Below are 20,740 nucleotides of genomic sequence, written 5' to 3' on the forward strand. Positions count from 1 at the left end.
CACGCAAAAGTTCCACACGGAATGAATTAGTGTTCCTAGAACAGGAGGGGGAGGACAGGAAGGAAGATGATGCGGCAATAAATTAAAATAAATTTAATTTATCATGAAATTTAGTTATTCAAATTAAATATAATAAGATGTCTTACTGAAATGTATTAGGATCTTTTAATAAACAACAATCTACGATTTCCTTAGTTTCCAGACGGGTACTTTATTCGAGCTAAAATCATTGCGATAACACGATCATTAGGCAATAATTTGCATAATTCTTGGTATGCAGAACAATTTTTGTTTACACACGTCGTCGTAAACATAGAGCTTTGATCTTTGTTTAACGTTCCGTAAGTAATTTTAAACCGCGTCATTTTTGTCGGCCTTGAACACTGCGATCTGATATGGTATACTTTCGTTAATCGAAGGGGTTCCATTGACCAATAAAATTGTTCGATCTAAAACTCATGACCTTCGAACGATTCCATTTTCTTTTCGATCTCTACTAAACTTTACACATCGTACAGCGACAGATATTTTTTTATATGAAAATCCCAAAGGCCAACATTAATGGCGTTCCCTCTAGCATTTATTCAGACATCCCAGTACTCATTCTCTATAATTTCTGACTCATTATACAAACTTCAGTGCCATATAATAACGTCCAATTATGCAAATCTAACACATTGTTCCTTCTATAATTTGTACAAGCTCATCGACCCATGCTTGAACTCTTAAATGCGAGAATGTTAAACAGATGAGGACAGTTATTTTGGAAGGCGCATGCAAGTAACGAGAGACTCTTTCGTCCCTAATACTGCAACTGATAAACACGGCATTGTCGAACGTCCCGTTATCGCGGCACAGAATTGAAATCGTAATAATAAATTTCGATACGTATTCCACGAACGTTACCGCAAGGATCATATACAGTCCGGGAATGATCGTTTCTCGGGTTTATCTTATCTTCTACGAAGACCCTTGACCCCTTACAAATATAAAAAAAACAAGAAGACCTTTGGCATCGGATCCTCTCTCCCCCTCCAAGAGGGCTACTCCAGTTGATTCGGTGTTGTTAGCCATTCGGTCGGTGAACACGGTCAGGGCAGGAAGCACTTATTTAACCGATACACAGTGTACACGGGCTGCTTCCCATCGAGCGTGCCGTTGCCCGTTTTGCACCCCCAATCGGGCTCAGTTCGATCTTTCCGCTCGATCAGCGATCTCCTCTGCGATTCTTTACTTGCAACTTTTTGCGGATATCCTCGATACGGTACGATTTCACTCAGCACGATTGCGTTTCAACAACGTTTCGTTTTTTTTTTTTTTTTTTTTTACGTATTCTTTAAGTAGTTCTTTCGTTTCGTGTAATTCAATCGGTGCTGAGCGTCGACGAGCTGCGTCAACGATAAAAGTTCGTATCGGTATAGCTACTCGAGGATTTGCAGCAATTAACCACGATCGTTCTTCGATAGTTTTAATTAATAGTGCTTTGGAACGGTAGTTCTTCGTCGTTATGTGAAATTATCAAGTGATTGAAAAAGAAATTGTGTCCAACAGATTCTTGATTAGCTATACTGAGATAAATTTTTATTTCTGAACCACCACTTTTTCAACCCGTGATTTTATATCCTGATCTGAAAGTTACGCGTGGACGTACAGTGCGAGAAATAACGGAAGTAAACGGAGCTCCCCTTTCTTTCAAATTACAGCGTCGAAACGCGATTGTCTTTCGCGCAGTGGAACGTTCGCGTGAATCGAATCGTTCGGTGATAGAATGGAGTAGAAGAGTGTACTCGTGGATAAAGGGATGAAGAACGTGCCGAGAAAGGAGTGACGATCTTGACCTCGGTGATTACCGGAAGCAGCAACATGACTCGCGATCGAAGATCGTGGAGCAGCGTGGCGATCCTTTTTGTCGCGATCTGCGTAGTGATCGATACGGTGCAGACAGGTAAAAAGGGTTCTTAAATAGACTGTGTGCTATTGTTTACTTGAATGCAACCTCAAGTAGACTATATTAACACTAAACCTACCGATATATTCATCTATATCTATTCCCACTGGTGCAAGCATATTTCACGCGATGTTATAATAAATTTATAAATTCAAAGGTACATGAAACAATTGTATACATGTAATTCATATATTGTATATAAGAACTGTACATGGAATTTTAAAAACTGTTGTTTGACCAATCGTGGTAATTTCAGTGTTAATTAACACTTAAATTGAATAAATTAAGACTGGTCGCTCTGCCTTTGTATTGATTAAATACGTAAAATTGTGTAGTAAATTATATAGTAAATTTATAATTACAATTTCAATTATAATTTATTACGTAAATTATATAGTTTTGTAAATAACCGTACGTACTCAGCCGCGTGCTATAGGTTCGCTACCCTTGACGTAAAACTACCAATCCCCATACCAATTTAATTGAATTCGGCGTCTGCCGCTACTGACCCTCTCTTGTCAGAGTCGTCGGAAGCTGAACGACACTGCGATTACTTTATCAACGTTTAACGATCGTACTTTCTTCGTCCCTCTGTTATCTGTGGCGCGTGTTATTCGACGCTCCATTCCGAGAAGCTGCATCGAGTGCACAGTTCGCATATCGGTCACGTTATCGGTAGAACGTAACTTCCATTCACAACACGCTTTCCAAGCGAACCGATTTCTACGAACGACCGTTCCAGTCGAAATTTTCACCGATCTCGACGCTAATCTTGTTTCAGAGATCGTCAAGGACCTGACGCCCTGCAGTCGCACGAAATGCAAAGGTAAATGGAAATGTACAATTAATTATTGAACACAAATTACTATCCGAATTACAGAATTATATATTTTATTATTAACGACTGTAAATTTCACTGACTATCCGTATGCAATCTGATCCGTTCGAATAAAAGTTTGGCCATCTCAGCTATGGTTAGAGATTCAAAGATGGAGTATATTTGCAGTTCCAGCGAGCAGGAAGTTCAAATATCAAGAGGACGTCTCCTACTGGTACAGATACTCTGTGGACGTCAGCACGAATCTAGGAGGCCCGTCGGGTCATCCACGAAACGAATCAACCCTCCGCCTCGACGCCGACCTGGTCGTTCGGTTCACCAGTCCCTGCGAGGGAAGTCTGACATTCCGCAACGCTAGCCTAAGCCACGATCCCCGAAAGTATAATCCAAGGTTCCCCGATCGTGCTGGTGCAGAGTTCAAGACGAATCTAGAACGATTCGCCCTAAGATTCTCATTCGACGATGGACGGATAGAAGAGCTATGCCCGGACAGTCAGGATCCAATTTGGGCGTTGAACCTGAAGAGGGGAGTTCTGTCGATGCTCCAGAACTCCATGAAAAGGTTCGACGTGGACCATCGAGAGGACGAACTGGACGTGAACGGCCTCTGCAAAACGTTCTACCACTTTCACGGGGCCAAACGCACGAGCCTGGTGGTGAAGAAGACGAAGAACCTCTCTGATTGCGTGTACGGGTCCAAGCACTTCTCTATTATTCAATCGAACGTCTACAGGAGCCCCAGGTCGAGTTCTCGAATCGCACAACATCCTCTTCTGCAGTCTCGAAGCGACTGCGAGCTGATCATCGATCACAACGTTTACCAGGAGGTCGTTTGCAAGGATCTGCATCGGTTCCAACCGCTTTCGAGTGGTAGCACGGGTGCGAGAACCGAGTCTACCGCTGTGCTTAGATTGATCAGAGAAACTAAAGACGACGAGGACGAGGAGAATAACGACGAGAACGAGGAAGAGGATTATAATAGGGGCACCAGAGGATGGAATCGCGCGAAGAGGACCGACTTGGTATACGATTATTCGAAAACACCCAGGACTATACACGGGGAGCTGAGATCGTCCAGGGATCTTCTGAAAACGATGTGCAAGCTAGGGGTGAACATGGACGAGCTCCAACAACAATTCCCCGAAACCTTCACTGGGTTCGTTCACTCTGCACGATTGCTGGACTACCCGTCGTTGTCGCAGCTGTTCGCCAGGGCCAACAGTATTTGCAAAACTGGAAAGTGAGTAGGAGCTTGTTGTTTGAATGCAAAATAAGAATGGGGGAGACGGTATTTGAGGAAATACTCAAAACTCGACCCTGGTAAGGACAACGTTGGATACAATTTATGGCACGGGGATAGGACTGTTCTGTTGCTTTTAGAGATTACGTGCGGATGAATTATTAGTTTACGACTTGGAGGAGCCGGAGTTTTCGTATGAGTTTACGGAGTTAGGATTTTCTCGTTGAATAGGTGACCAATTGGATGACCAATTGCTGCCTCGACTTCGAGACCGAAGGACAGGCGGGAGGGCCCTAACGGATTAGAGGATTAGCTGGTTTTTCTAGTAGTTGAATCGTATACCTGGCAGTAGAGGAAGTAGTTTCGTAGGTCAGAGGATAATTCAATTGTTCGAAAGACAAATCTCCTAGGACTTAATTTCTATTTCGAATATCTATATCTTTTCTCTTATACTCTTACATGATAGTAACTATCAAACTCGACGATGTTAAAAATATAACATTCCAACCAACGTTATTCTAATCAATGTTCACATATTCTAAAGCAATGGAGGTATAGTACACTATCGTGGCACAAAGTTATCCCTTTTATCTATAGGACTATATTTATAGGATAGTTCTCCTTTTCTAGAATATCTGACGAGCTTTTTATTCTTATAAAATCTATTTTTGTACTCCATAGAAAACACATCGTGGATGCTCTGCCATTCTTAGGCAGCAACGCAGCCGTGAGCGTGATGAAGGACCTCATAATGAAAAGATACATCAACCATGGGACAACAAACACCTGGGTGACAGCCTTCGCGCTGATCCCACGGCCGAATCAAGAGATGATCGTGACTCTCTCGCCCTTGCTGGAGTTTCAGAGTCACATCCCAGAGGCTCAGTTCGTTTTGAGTTACTCCGCCATGATTCACGCCTTCTGCTCCACTCATGAAACCCGATGCAACGACGTCGAGCAAGTGACGCGGTTCGTGTCGTACCTCGAGCAGAAAATCGAGAAGGGTTGCGCACGTAGAACCCATTCGCCCTCCACGATCAAGGATGTACGTCACATTTAAATTTCACGCTAGTATTCGAGACGTGTTTTTAATATTTTCGTGGCGTATTTTTAATATTTTCGTGGCACATATTTTTAATTTTAGACTATGGAAGCTTTGAAAGCAATTGGGAACATGGGACTGGAGACGGAAAGCTTAATGAGACGGTTGAAAGAATGCATAGATGACTCGAGCGGATTCCTTTCGATGGAAATTCGCGTCGCGGCTGTCGATGCCCATCGCAGGATGCCTTCGTGCGAGAAAACCCGGGATCAATTCTTCTTGGACTACTACAGGAACTTTACCTTGGATACGGAAATACGAATAGCGTCTTATTTGCAAGTGATGCGCTGTCCCGACTACAATGTTATTAAAACGATTAAACACACTCTCAAGATGGAGGAGATCAATCAAGGTGACGAATTCTGTAGTTCAGCGCTTTCCAAACTACCTTAGTTATAATTAGACTGCGGATCTTTATGCATTTATAGGAAATTTGAATGTGCAAGAAACTACAAAATCTACACAGTATACTGTAATATAAAAAATATTGAAAGTAGAGTTTATATTATATTATTTACAGAGTAAAATGAATTCCTATGTAGTTTCAATTTTTGTAGGTACGTTTGCTATGATTTTATTTTGCATAAAGATCCGCAGTCCAGTTATAATACACCTAATCTGACGAAACATTCAAGCAATCGCGTAGTTTGGAAAACGTTGCTATAGTTGCTCTCGACCGCGGTGCTTTGTTAACAGCAGAATCTCTGGTTATAGTTGGCACCTTCGTCTGGAGCCACTTGACGAACCTCTACAAGTCTGCCTCGCCGACGATGGTGAATATCCAGAGTCTTTTAACGGACAGGGATCTGAATAACAAGTTCAACAGCGACATAAGAAAGTTCTCGCGAAACTACGACGGGTCGTTCTTCTCAGAGGAATACAATTTCGGGGCGAACTATCAAGGGAACCTGATCTTCTCGCCCAGGTCGTACATACCGCGTTCAGCGACGTTCAACGTCACCTTGGACCTCTTCGGCGAATCTGTGAACGCCTTCGAGCTGTCCACGAGATTGGAGGGTCTCGAGTATTACGCGGAGAAGTTCTTCGGACCGGATGGACTGTACAGTGGCGAGAAAATGTCGGAATTCTTCAAAGGTTTCCTCAGGACTCTAAGATCGGCACCAGAAGAGGACTACTGGAAACGCGCGAAACGACTGCCTAACGTCATCGACAATAACTTTGATAATCCTAGAATCAGTCTTGGTTACAAAGTACGTAATACTACGCGATAGTTGAGGTAGTATTACCAGACACCCTTGTTCGCACTCTGATAATTAATCGTATCATTTTTACCTTTACTCAGGTGTTTGGAAATGACTTGAAGTATCAGGTGCTGAACAACGACGAAGAAATCAGAGAAGCCTTGACAGAGTTGAACCCATGGGAGAAATTCAAGCAAATCGTTTCTGGAAAGGAAATTCATTACGAGAATGCGGTAATGTTCTTGGATTCCACGTATGTGGTGCCGACGACTTCTGGTTTACCTGTGCGTTTGGATTTCGCTGGTTCCGCGGCCTGCAACTTCAAGATGTCAGGGTTACACGATATCAAACGGATCTCCAGCGGGGAGATCGAAATCATCAGCAACCTCGCGCCAAGGTATTCGTAGAATAAATATATTTACGGTCAGTTCGTAAATATTCGTACCCCTAAGAAATTTGTTTTAAATTAAGTAATTCATATAATACATATGTATAATACATTACAATAATACATTCTAAGTGTATGTTTGTATAAATATGTTGATGTATATATAAATACAATGTATACATGTAAAAACTCATTTGATAATATCAAAACTGTTATTTAATTTAGTCAAACTTCTTCGATAGACATAGTAGGGGGTACGAATATTTACGGAACTGTCTGTAAATAAATATAATTCTATTCGTCTTTCGTGGTTGCCTTCTGATTCTAAAGGATGTTATTACTCTCCTCTCTGAACAGTATAAGCGTCGACGTGGTGAGCAGCATGACTGTAGACGCCTTCTACAAGACCGCTGGAATAAAATTGCGATCGAACGTCTACACCTCTGGAGCGGTCCAAATTCATTTGGAGGTAAAGGGCCTGCGTTTGGTACGACTGAGCTTGGGTCTCCCGAATAAAAAGATGGAGGTGTTCTCCATTGGAACGGACATAGTTCTGACCAAGGGCAACGGAGCCCAAGTGGAGGAAAGGCCGCTGGGCGTGTTGATAGCTGGCCAGAACGACAAGAATGCGAAACAGGCGATCATGCGAGGTGACGTTATCAGTAACACGAGCTGCAGTTGGTCCGCCCTCGACAAGCTCGTGGGATTAAAGATGTGCGTCGATTACCAGCTATCGAATGTGACGAAGAAACCCGACGCGCCGTACTTTGTCCTGAGCGGGCCCATGCTCTTCAAGATCGCGTTAATCAAGGCTGACACTACCGCTAAAAACTACTTGCTAGAGTACAAGTGGGAGAGAACAGAGGTATCGTCTCTCTTGTTCTCGTTATAGGGTGTCTCAGAATTAGTGTAAGAATTTCTCGTTAATAATTCAAAAACGGAGTACCATCCGATGCTTCTGTAAAGGAAATTGTGGTTCAGAATCGTCTCAGCTACCCCCTATTTCCGGTTCTTACACTAATTCTGGGATTTAAGGAATCCTGGAGCCCTGTACATAAGGAAGAGCGATATTTACCAACTGATGTAACGATGTCTTATTACAGAAACAAAACCTTTTCAAAATCATGTTCGATACACCTGGGTCACAGGTGAACAGAGAATTGAGTGCCACTGTGTCCTTCGATGAAGGAACGCACAATGCTCTCGTTCTGCTGCGATCCGCTGGAAATTCGTTGGTGGCTGAAGGTAAACGATGGTTAGCAAGGATACCGGTTCAAGTCTGAGTCTCATGGTAAAATCGAAATTCTTTCTTTCAGGCACCTATAAGAACACGGAAAACGAGACGTTTATAGACATAGGTTTCGACATAAACGGTACCAAACACTTCGACGCCAGCCTGGGTTACTCGACCAAGAAGTCCAATTATGGTTACACTTACAGTCCGCAGATGCATCTGATCGTCAACAACGAGCGAATCGCTGCTCTGTCAGGTATTAAAGAACAATTTCTTTCTTGACAGATATAACATAAAACTCTAAAGTTCATACATAGAGAGTTACCTAATCGCTGATACTTGATTACCAAATCTCTTTGAAAGGGACGATAAGAAACGCCCACAAGAACAACGTGTCCCAGTGCGATGTATACTTGACCTTCCAAACGAAGAAGATGTGGAGTAAACTAACGGGTTACATCGTTCGAAGGAACGTGAGCGTAGCTGCTGACTTTCAGCTGAAGTACCAGCTGCAGAAGATGCTCAAGAAGGAAACGCTTCAGTTGGAAATATCATTGTCCAATCGGTCCTGGAGGACGCTGACTCACAAGGCAGCTGATCTGAAGCTACGTTCCACCGCGTATCCGCAGTTAAACGCTGTTATAACCGCGTGGTATCGGCAGGCTTTGGGTCACTTGGAGTTGCATGCAGAGGTCAACTCGAAGCCACATCTGATGGACGACCGACACAAGCTCACAGCGCAATTGATACTTTCGTACTCGAAAATGTATTTTCAAAATCGGGACACGAAAGTGAGCGCGTCGATCTCCATCACGAAGCCCATACAGAACTTGGACGTTAAGATGAGCGTCGATCACTACTCCATGGGGCCAGAGTCGAAGAGCAGCTTGATGATAGGATATGCCCCAGGTTGGTCGAGTCGTTCCACTTTTTCTTTTTAGAAAATTATTATAGCGATATTAGAACACCTTGTTAAAAATACGTCAAGTATGGGCCTAAACTTGAAACTCTCTGTCCATCCAGGAAAAGTAATCAGTCTAACGGTGATCCTGATAATGCCGCGAGGTCTGATGTTCGCCTTGGAAGGTCACACGAACCTGACGATCCCGAATTTCAACTCCATGCTGGTGGACGTTCGAATAATAGAACGCTCGAAGCGTACCTACGAACTTGATCTCAGTGGAACTTGGTTCAGCGGGCACAACGTGACGGCTCGCGGTACCTATTCCGACCGGTCCGTGGCCACCGTCATCAGCCACAATCTGAAGCTCAACCTGAAGTCCCCGAGCTTTCCCAGCGACGTTCTTGTGAATTGTAAACTGTATAAGAATTATAGCGATGTCAGGATCAATCTACACGTGGATCATGTGGGCAGGGACAAGTACGCGTTCATTCTGAACCACACGGTGTCGTCACCGACGAACATCATGACGTACGTTGAAGGACGGTACAAGAACAACGTGTACTCTTTGATGACGTACGTCGATATGGAACGAGAGATACGCATGGAGATGCACATGGACAAATGGAGGGACATTCATCTGGCGTTAACGGGGATCAACGAGAAGAACAGAAAAGAATTTGGCGCGGAGGTGAAGTGGGATGCGAACAGAGATCCCGCGTTGAAGGCTGTGATATTCCTTGAGTTGGACAGAGTGGTGGTCTCAGAGATCGAGGACCACTTGCCAGAGAAGAACCTCAGCGCCGTTGTCACCTTAGCTTACCCTGGTCGTCTCATCACTGGCTCCTGTCGAGTGGCCTCGAAGGGCTCGTACAATTATATTCTGGACGCGGCGGTCGACTGGAACCCAAACAAAGCGATCAAGCTGTTCGTCGCGACAGAATATGACGTGCAGCCGTGGGTGAAGTCGGTGAAGGTGGAAAGTCAGTTCCTCACGCCGTTCGATTATTGGAGAAAGACAGCTTTAATCGCAAAGTAATCCTCCCGACCATTTTCATAACGAACAGCTCGTATCCTCTTTTTGCTTGAACACTCTTAACACATTGTTAACACACTAGCATTATCTATTTCAATTTATGAAACCCAGAATATTGCGAAAGCTTTGCACATCGTGTTTAGTCCTGTCGGTTTTTTGATCCTTTGTTAACAATAGAATATACTTTTCTAAGCATTTAGGTTTATATTACTCGGTAGTTTATTCTATTACGAAATAATAACCGATGACATGAAGTCTCGTCTGTCTAAAATTACCATTTTAATCCCATTACAGATACCAGCAGGAACGAAACAGGATCAGACTAAGCGCTGGAGCTCATTGGAAGGATTCGGAACACTTGCTGGTAAAATTCGACGGCAGCATGTACGAGCACGAGAAGATGAAAGAGTGGAAGGCCAACTGCGGCGTGACCAGCTCCGTGCATTCCATCTCCTGGACCACCGTCAACGTCACACACAAGATCATCGAATCAGAAACCGCTGACACTCGTCTATTGATCAAGTACAACCCCGACAAGGTGATCGAGGCGTGGAGCATCTGGTACCTGGACAAGGAGCACGACAACGTCTTCAACATAACCGGTAACCTGCACCTCGAGTCTCCGGTTACCAGTTACAGGAAGTCCGACATGAGGTGTCAGCTGCAAATCCTGCCCGATTGGAAGTTCCTAGGCGCGGCGAACTTAGACCTGGACAAGAGAACATACACAGCTAAGCTGCTTGGCGACCTTCGCCGTTTCAAGGAGTCCACCGTGCAGTTTAACGTCACCACACCTTTGGAGAAATTCTCTTACGTTCGTGGACGATTTGGCCTGTCGGAGAGCAACAGACACGTGGTGGCGGAGGTGGTGGTCCCGAGCGGTCCCATCGGTTTCGAGGCCCTCTGCCAGTTCCTCACTGCAGAATACAACTTCAACGTGAAGCTGATGCTCGCCACGCCGTTGGAGCTGCTTCAGAGGACCCTCCTCGTGGCCAAGCTGAACAATCGGGAGGCTGACTTTAGAGTCGCTTACAATAAAATGCTCGCTGGCTTCCAGGGCGTCTGGCACTACAGAAGCATCACCGACTTGCACTACAGCTACCTGCTTTTCACGCCTGTCCGCGGCCTCGAAGAAATTGGAGCAGTCGCGAAGCTGTTCGCGTCGAACGCCGAAGATCAGAAGTGGGACGTCGACACAGAGTTTACCATCAGGTTGGCGGATGTAAAGTTCGGCGCAAAGGTCAAGGCCGGTCCGAAACCACCCCCCGTTAATATACCGATCAAAGCACCGACGGAAGTTGCGGGTAACTCGACGTCAGAGGACGAGGATTACGTCGAGTTCGAGGATGACCAAGAAGAGCGTAGTAGTTCTTATTGGCACGGGGAAGTCGAGATCTACCCTGCGATCATGGAACCTATTCTAGGAGAGCTGGACATAGACAACGACGGACCGCAGTACAAGATTTACGGTACGGCGCGATACTTCCAAGGGAAGATCGTCCTAGACGACACGTTCTTCATAGAGGATTTATTCAACATGAAGAACGAGCTGAACTTGATCACCCCGTTCAAGCTCTTCAACGAGCTCGTCTGCCTGAACGTGTTCGTCGTGGACATGGAGAAGATCGACTACGTGATGCAATTCGCCGTGAACGTGAGGCAAAATAAAACTTGGATCGAGACAGGCTTAGACGTGAATTACGTTTGCAGCGAGAGCGAAACGGACGACTCGCAGACGCACTTCGTCAAGCTCAACGTCAAGACCCCTCTGACGTTTCTCAAGTTTCTCAACACGAGCACTACAATGAACGTCGACGAGAACTTCTACAAGGCAACGGTGGGTATTCGTGCTCCAGACTGCGCGATAGACGTAGTAGGATCGCTGAAGACCGAAGAGGCGATCGTGGACGCAATCGTGGAGACCAAGATCGACACGCCGATGCTGCAACTGCCAAAATCCGTCATCACCGTCAGGAGAAACTTCACGACCGCTGAGAAGTACGTGAAGATCACTGGCGAAATTGCAGAGCCTGTTTCTAAATCAGTATCCCTCCAATCGATATGGTTCCTGACTGATGACCAGATGAAGACCACTGTTGTCTTGAAGACCTGGATAGAGTCGCTGGAGAGCATCGAAGCTGACGTCGCGTACACGAACGCGATTGCAGCCAACGACTCTGCAAGGCTGGCAATCTATGTGAAACACCTCGAGGATCGGGTGTACAAGCTCTTAGGAAACTACAACGCTGGAGCAGTCGTTGGCAAACTTTATACTCCGTCTCTATCCGAGCCTCATTACGAGTTTCAAGGCGACGTGAAGAAGTTAAACGACACTTTGTACAATCTGGAGGGCGAATTGACGAACGCTGCGACCAAAGTCACGCGCAAGGTATCCGCCACGATCATCTGCTCTAAGGACACTGTGAACCTAATGGCGAAGTCGAAGACTGCGACTGACGTGGACGATTTCGTACTGAACCTGAAGAGGGAGAAGTATGGCATAAACGCGACTCTGGTCAGTGGTTCTCTAAACAGTACTTTGGATGCGAATATGATCAATTCGTTGAACTGGGACTTGAGAGCAGGAGCAGAGACTCTCGAGAAGTCAGGTAAAAGAAACAAGGTCCAGCTCACCGCGTTTATGAACGTTCAAGTGAACGGCAATGCGACTCTGTATGTTCGCGCTGAGACGCCTTTGAAGGACATTAGGAATCTCACTCTAAGCGGGAACATGATGCTGACCAATGATAGCGGCGAGGTTCGAGTACGCAACAGACTAAACGAGAACACTCGTCACGCGACTGTGCAGTGGAAGCTGGTCTACATGGTGGACATGTTCGGGAGGATTCTCATCGGATACGAAACGAAGGACCTGGGCACCAGGGACGTCGACACTCGGTTGTTCTTCAAGAATCCTAGACGAGCTTTCAGGAACGTGGACGTTGGATTCGACGTGGACGTCGATCGGGAGAAGTGGAAATTCGCGGCGAACGCCACCATCGGGTTCAGGAACTACGAGAACATCGACGGAGTCTTCATCGTCAGGCTACCACCCCCCGACAACGACGACCATCGGTTTTTGATCAGCTACCACGCGAACGGTGGCGTCAAGGACACGTCGTACGTGATAGGGTACAACACCGTGCACGCTAAGACGAACTACGCCTCGGATGGATCGGTTAGTATTAAATGCAAAGCAGTTTCCTGACATTATCAGATGAAATTACTATATGTACGCAATCACACTAGGGCTAGAAGTTGCTAAGGTCGTTATTTAAAATTTGTACAGATACACATGGGCCCCCGAGACATCAACGGCCACCTTCGAGCATCCTGGGGAATGCTACCCGTTCAGTCTGTTAACAACCTCTTCAACATGACCTTCGACAACAAGGAGATAGGACTCAAGTATTCGCTCTACACCCCTAGATTCCAGCAGCAGGAGACGCTGGTGTTTCTGTTCGATTACGATGCCACCCATGACACGAATATATGTCTGATAAGCGCGGACGTCTATTACCCAGCCAGCACGCAAATCGGTTCGGCGAACGTGTCGTACGAGAGTCTGGTGAACGTCAATGGAACCATCAACGCCGTTCTACCTGGAATGAACGTCTCGCAAATTGGATGTCAATTTACCGTTTTCACCACTCTGTAAGTGGAAACTTCGCTTCCGGGGTTTAACATGTTCGCTAGTAGACGGACATGTCTGTAAGAAATCAATTTTATATCTATGTAAAGAAAGGAAGTGAGATCCATAAGTCAATGTTATATTACGTGGACTTTGCCTACTGAATATATTTTATTTTGACACAATCAAAAGCATAGATAACGATAGGCTACTTACCAACTGAATGATGGTAGTGAACGTGCTAATGTGCATTCTAAACATCGCCCCAAATGCTTCATTTATATTCGATAATTTCACTATTCTTTCCTCTATTTCACTCAAGCTTCCCATCCATCTGTTCCAGACAACGAAACAAGAGATACGCCAAGGCCTCCTGGTTACAAAACACGGCGATGGTGGATTCAGACTACACCTACCGCAGCCAAAAGCTGGATTCCGATCTGAAGGGTATTTTTCACGTGGAGGTTCCTCTGAGCACTCGTCACGTGGGTCATATGACCTACGGTTACGAGAAACGACCCTTAGTGACCACTGGTTACTCCGACATGATGTACAACGGAGAGAAGGTCCTTCACGGACTGTACAAGTCCAAGAGCGAGTCCAGAGCTGGTTTCGAGAAGGATCATATACAAATCACAATCGAGAACCCTTACAAACCGATCGGTATCATCTATATAAATCAATACGAGTATAGCGCTGGGAATGAAGGGACTAATTATCCAACCGTGGAATTCAAGCATGTGAATCTGTACAGAATAGACAATAAGACCGCGTTCAACGTGGTTGGCGAATCCAGGGTCAGAACGACTCACACGGGTCAGGATATTCATCTGAAAGCGATCCACTTTAACAGAACCGTGCAACTACGGACGGACTATCAAGTCTTGCCTGGCGAATTCGATCAGAACGCCTCGCTGAGCTTGGCAGAGGACGTGTGGATATCCTATCGCGTGAACATCTTAAACAAAACGACAGAGGACGTGGATAACCAATTCCTGGTGCTCGGCGTGTCCTATCCTCGAAGGAACTTCACTCTGGACGGCTCGTACTGGATCAGCCGCGAGAAGATCAATTCCGAAATAAAGCTCGACTGGGATCGCGAAACGGACAACCCCAGAACCATTGGCGCCCAGTTTAATTGGGCGAACCTCTCATCCGATAACACGGTTGCCCAACAACGAGCCACTTTCAGCTTGAGGCATCCTAGTTTCGCGAAGACGGTCTCCCTGCAAGGAGAGCTGTTTAAAAGGGACTCGAGGGATTTGGTGAACGTTGCTCTTACCGCGGACTATTCCACCGATCCAGACAAGCTTTTCGTACTATCAGGATTCGTCAGGGACGAGAGCAACTTGCCCGAGTCTAGAAAATACGTCTACGAGGTGACTGGAAAGCATCCAAACACGAGGTTTGATCTCGACGTCCGTGGATTCGTTCACAAGCGAGAGATGGTGACGTTCGAGACCGTGAACAATGGCAGCTATCATCGCAGCTTCTTGACTGGCGAGTCCGGACAATTGAACGCTCGTTTGGATGTCGATCGCAGGGAGGTCCTCTTTCAGAGGGATCACAATGATGCGCTTAGATACCTGTACGTTCGGTACTATCCGTCAGAGAAACAGTACGTTTTGAATGGCAGCATGGTGAAAACGCCGGATCTGAACGCCACAGGGGCCTTCTTCTTGGATCCTGGCGAGAAACTGACGTGGATGATGGTTAATTACACACCGGGTAGGTTGCTCACAAAATAAGCGACTACACTGATTCTTAGTTCTGACACTAATAGTTGTATATACAACATTTTTTATTTCTATTTCTTAGAAGACTATACTCACACTTTGCAGGTGCATCGTTGAACCCCTGAAAAAAAACATAGAAACTCGTAGACTTTATTATACCATTTAACTTTTACATCTACGGTCACTCCCATAAATATTCGTACCCCCTATGTCTATTGAAGTGTTTAAATTAAATGACAGGTTTGATGTTTCCATGTGTATGTTTGTATAAATATGTACATGTATAAGCTTATTCATATACATATTTATAATGAAAAATTCATTTGGTAATATCAAAACTATTATTGAATTTAGTCAAACTTCTTAAATAGACATAAAGAGTACGAATACTTATGGGAGTGACCGTATCTCTCTAGAGTTTTATTTATTTGTTAATTACCTTCTGTGTTCAACAGATGCGGTGGAGAGCTTGCGGATGTACGGAAGGATTCCGGATGCCCGAAACGCCGTTTTCGACATTTGGAGAACCTACGAGGACGACTTCACCATATCCGACGTGTCCTTTTACTTGAAGCTGAATCACTCGAGATTGGTTACCTCCACCTTGCGCTGGAGACCTGATCTGAAGAGCGACATTGTTGTACGTATACTTGCTCGAATTCTATGAATTAATAAATCTCCTCGGATAGTTATTCTTTGACGATAACGTATCCTTCGTTTTGCAGACTGGTATCAAACAGGCAGCTGTGGACATGTACAACGAGATGAACAACGACGCCGATTACTGGAAGCAGTACATAAAAAGCGAGACAGTGAGCGTCATCTCCGACGTCTGGGACGACGCTCAGGAAGATCTTCAAGAATTCATCAACGACTGGAAGTAAGTTATGTTGATTTAGTAATGGTATCCATTATGGCAAGGAGTTATTCAATTTGCATAACGCTCAATATCTATATTCCCAGCAACCTCAAGGAGCTGCAAACAGACTTGGACGAGCTGCAGACTTACCTGAACAACTCTTACAACGCGAACGACTTCTACATCAAGGATATCGTCGCATTCGGTATATACGTGATCGACGAGCTCGCTCTGCGAAACCACATACAATCTCTGCCCAACATTCTGAACGAAATATGGGAGATAATGGGCGAATCGGGTCAAGCTATCAGGAACTCGTTGCTTTGGGTCATCGAGACCGTCAAGAACGCGATCAACAAAATCTCCGAAATCGTAGCAGCGATTCTTAGGGGTGACTCGATCACACAGGTGGCGAACATAATCGAGAAGCTGATCGAAAAGTACGATAAGATCGTGAAGGACCTTCACGTCTCGTTCATCAAGTATATCGAGAATCTTTGTGGGAACATTTCCCAAACGATTTCCCAGCAATGGCATCGATTCTTGCTGCGCGTGGAGCCATTGTTTATTCGACTGATACACTATCTGGAAACCGTGGTTTGGAAAGCCAGCAAGGAGGTCGTAGATTTCCTCTACGATCGCGGAAACGACCTTATCGCTTCGCCTTACTTCGATCGGTTCACCAACTTCACCCAGGACATCGACAAGTTCTATCGGGACATCAAGGGCAACGACATCCTGACGAACATTCGGAAATACTCCGGAGTGGTGGTAAAATTCTTCAAGGAGAGGTATTTCGTCTTCGTGCCTTTCGGTAAGGAGCTGAAGGACGTCGTCGACGAGATCGTCACCGAACTGAAGGAACTGCAAAAGTTACCGTCCATACGGTACGCCACGGAGAAGATGCAACAGCTGTACAACAGAATCCACTATGTTTACGATTATCTCGAGATAGGAGCCAAACTAGAAAGCGCTATACGACTAATTCACTCGAAATTGGTAGATGTAAGCTTAACTGCTCTGCAAGCCGAGAGTCAATACAGAGAGGCCAAAACGAAGTTCATCTTCGATCCTAATCAAGGACTGATGTGCTTGGAGCAAAAGCTTCCGATATCCTGGCACGCATTCAACCAGACACCAGAATTTCACGAGGTCCCCGAATTCAGAGCTATCACCGATATCAGATCGCATTTCATGGCCTCGAACTTGACTTTCTGGAGCCTGTATCGGTACAAGTTGTACATGGAACCTCTTAATTGGCTACCACCTTTCAAAGGTAACGAAATTTGTAGATAAAATCATTGCTTTTTTTCTCTTATTTATAACGCGTCGGCTTCTTTTATTTATCGTATAGAACAAGATCAAGACTTGACAACTATATGAATTAAAAACGAATCTATTTCAGCGCAAGCAATGATCGTGGGATCGCAACATTTCACGACTTTCGACGGACGACATTTGGATTTCGTCGGTCCATGCACTTATCTGTTGGCGCGCGATTTCGTGCGCGACACGTTCACCATTCTCATCAAGTACGATCTGCAATCCGATCGAGTTACGCACAAGATCATCATGTTAATCGGGAAAAACGCCATCGAGCTCAACATCTTCAACCACGTCAGTACCCAAGCCCACTTAACATCTTACGATGTACGTCGTGATTTATGTACGATAACATGTTCCTATTTCCAGAGCATCAAAATCGTTTCTGAACAGTCGCCTAGCACCATGAGCAACCTGCAACTCCCCATAGAGCTAGACAACGGAACCACGTACATCTACCAAGCGGAGAACGTCATCACAGTGGAGCGCAAGCAGGACCAGTTAAGATTGGAATGCAACTTAAAGTTCAATCTGTGCACCCTGGAACTGTCTGGCTGGTATCATGGAAAGACTGCTGGAATTCTGGGTACCATGAACAGCGAGCCAATGGATGACACAACCGCGTCGAACGGCCTCGTTCTGAAAGATATCGGAAGATTCGCTGGAAGTTGGTCCATCGAACCTACCGACGAGTGCTCGAGCGAGTCAAATTTGGCGACGACTACGAAACAGGAGACTAACGAAGATGTCGAGCAATTCTGCGACGACCTGTTTGTGAACAAAAGCTCTGAATTCCTCTCCTGCTTCTACGTGGTCGAACCTAACGAGTACTCTACAATGTGCGGCCGCAGCGCGAGCATACTGGAGTCTTGCACTGTGGCATTGTCCTACATGCAATCCTGCGCGTTACATGAAATTTTCCTAAGAATACCCGATGCGTGCACCAGCTGCACCATGATGAACGGTAGCCAAGTGGCAGAGGGTCAGTTCAGACGATTGGAAGACGACAACGTGCCCATGTCCACCGACGTCGTCTTCATCGTCGAAGGGAAAGACTGTAATCGCGACGTCAAACAGAACCGCAGCATCGAGCACCTGGTCACACAGATGAACAAAGAATTCAAAGATCAAGGGTTGACCAACAATCGATGGTCCCTGGTCGTCTTTGGCGCGGACGGGGTCTTCGATCATCCGAGAAGCGTCGTTTTTGACGGTCAGATCTTCACCAAGAATCCGGCACGGTTCGTCGACTATTTCAACCATGTGCGCGTCGGCAATGGTAGCAGGGACATCTTCGCGGCGATCGTGTTCGCCACGAAACTCTTCTTCAGGGCTGGCGTCTCGAAAACCTTCGTCCTGATGCCCTGCTCCCACTGCGAGCCGGAAAACCAAGCGGTAAGGCCTTCGGAAGCCTCTTTAAATGATTGGAATCCATCTAAAAGGGGATTTTGTAACCAACTTAATATTAGTAACAATTTAAATTGCGTCACTGTCTTCAGTAATTATATAACATTTTCAGCTGGACTATACCGTGCTGCACGAAGCTTTACTGGAACACGATATCAGGCTTCACATATTGATGGATGGTGAATTCGAGTTCGATAAGGAAAGGGTGAACACAATGTTCTACGGAATAGATGCGAGCAAGTCGTATACGAAGAAGGACGCCAGGACGTTTATCGGCGACGCCGATTTAAGGAGACAGGTGAAACTGCCGAAGAATTTACTCGGCTACTGCACACCCTTGGCTCTGGAAATAAACGGCACCATATTCAGCGGTGATAAATTACGTTTCGATAAGATGATCTCGATCAAGAAATTCATCAATGTTTTCTCCAAGAGGGTAGCTTTGACTGCAACCCCGAATCGCTGTCAGAATTGCGAATGCACCGCTGACAATAACGGAGTTACGCGAATGGAATGCATACCATGCGTCTATCCAATGCCAGTTACCGTGGATTATGTGAGTTTTCATACTTAAATTACTGCTTTGAAACTTGTACATTGCTAATCGCTACCAACTTTAGAAGCTGTTCCCTTAATACTATCTACGCTTGAAACTGATAAACCCCTTCTGACCTGAATTACTTATTCCTGGTTACACTCTTTCTACTGGAATTGAAACTATGCGGAAAATTGTTTAATTATCTCTTATTTCTTGTTACAGGATGCGTTTAATCTAAACGATTCACTAGCAGATATGCAGCCACTGAACGTCGATTACGGGCAAATCGATATCGACGACAGTTAAAAAGTACCAAAGAAGGTACCGATAGATTATTGATCGCCGTCACACATGATTTTTATTTATTTAACATATTATTTCGTAAAATGTTTACCAACGAACGAAGCACTCACCTCTTGATAATGAGTATTTAAGACGCAACGTTACGCAGTGTCGCATTGTAACGCAAAATATCGTATACGCCATAATAACGTTTAAGTAATATAGATAATTTTACATGTTTATAAAATAGTATTTGATTCGACTTTTATTTAAAAATAATTCGAGACAAAATATTATGTATACGCATAGATAAGAAAGATCCCAGTCTCGTTTATTAATTAACAACTCTACGTGTCATTTATTTCGTTAACTCGTACAATTTTTTTCGCTAGGAAAATGCGAATCGAAAATTTAGAAAAGAAAAGGATCTCATTCTTTCAACTTTTATCCAAATAAGGTAACAATATTCAATTAAATAATCATAACCCGGTACGTATTAAGAACAACCTATAGATATAGACCACAAATTTCAATTTTTTTTATACACCTTTCGATTGGTCCTTTCTGAAATACTAATTATCGGCAAGTATACCTTAATCCGTTTACAATTCAATTGAACTGTCGTGTGTAAACGCAGTGTCATTCGTTCGATCGTTACTTCATCGCTAACAGTGAATAAAATATCATATACTGTAACCATTTGATAATATGGATACAAAATAACTAAGAATATTTAACGTACATACATTTCAAAGGTATTTCAAAGTTCTTTCCCTTCTGTTACATATTATGGCAATGCGTAAGCATGGCAAAGACTTGCATCGAAACCTTTGGACGCGAGATTCTAATTTTCGAACAACGATCTGTCCCCGTTTGAAGATTTTAAAATATCAATAACTAATACAAACGGAACCGATATCGTTGCATTGTAAATATTATACTTAAACGCAGCACAAATAATGAAAAAAAAAAAAAAATTGCACAATTTCAATTTGACAGACAAGAGTTTAAAGGGCGTTCGCCTTGGAAAAAAAAAAACAAACTTGACATATACGGGTTGGAGACTTATGTGTGT

The 20,740-nt window shown here is 44.6% G+C and overlaps 1 protein-coding gene across 1 annotated transcript; it reads left to right on the forward strand.

The window, feature by feature from the left end:
• The first annotated feature begins 145 nt into the window (after positions 1-145).
• LOC128887858 (uncharacterized) lies at positions 146-20,406 on the forward strand. Its single transcript, XM_054144252.1, has 23 exons — positions 146-1,264; positions 1,704-1,945; positions 2,730-2,774; positions 2,955-4,026; positions 4,708-5,071; positions 5,171-5,480; positions 5,843-6,339; positions 6,432-6,727; positions 7,076-7,583; positions 7,822-7,963; positions 8,035-8,208; positions 8,316-8,861; positions 8,976-9,888; positions 10,184-13,067; positions 13,179-13,543; positions 13,864-15,248; positions 15,712-15,896; positions 15,982-16,136; positions 16,220-17,391; positions 17,521-17,732; positions 17,808-18,833; positions 18,958-19,401; positions 19,606-20,406. The coding sequence occupies exons 2-23, from the start codon at positions 1,864-1,866 to the stop codon at positions 19,687-19,689; spliced, it is 12,861 nt and encodes a 4,286-aa protein (XP_054000227.1). The 5' UTR covers positions 146-1,264; positions 1,704-1,863; the 3' UTR covers positions 19,690-20,406.
• Positions 20,407-20,740: the final 334 nt, after the last annotated feature.

This window comes from Hylaeus anthracinus, unplaced genomic scaffold, assembly GCF_026225885.1.
Source record: "Hylaeus anthracinus isolate JK02 unplaced genomic scaffold, UHH_iyHylAnth1.0_haploid 11989, whole genome shotgun sequence".
Taxonomy (NCBI): Eukaryota; Metazoa; Arthropoda; class Insecta; order Hymenoptera; family Colletidae; genus Hylaeus; species Hylaeus anthracinus.

Coding starts and splice junctions, on each gene's coding strand:
- LOC128887858 (XM_054144252.1), top strand. CDS start 1,864: ATGACTCGCGATCGAAGATCGTGGAGCAGCGTGGCGATCCTTTTTGTC. Junction 5,072..5,170: donor CGCCCTCCACGATCAAGGAT/GTACGTCACATT, acceptor TTTTAATTTTAG/ACTATGGAAGCTTTGAAAGC. Junction 19,402..19,605: donor TGCCAGTTACCGTGGATTAT/GTGAGTTTTCAT, acceptor TTCTTGTTACAG/GATGCGTTTAATCTAAACGA.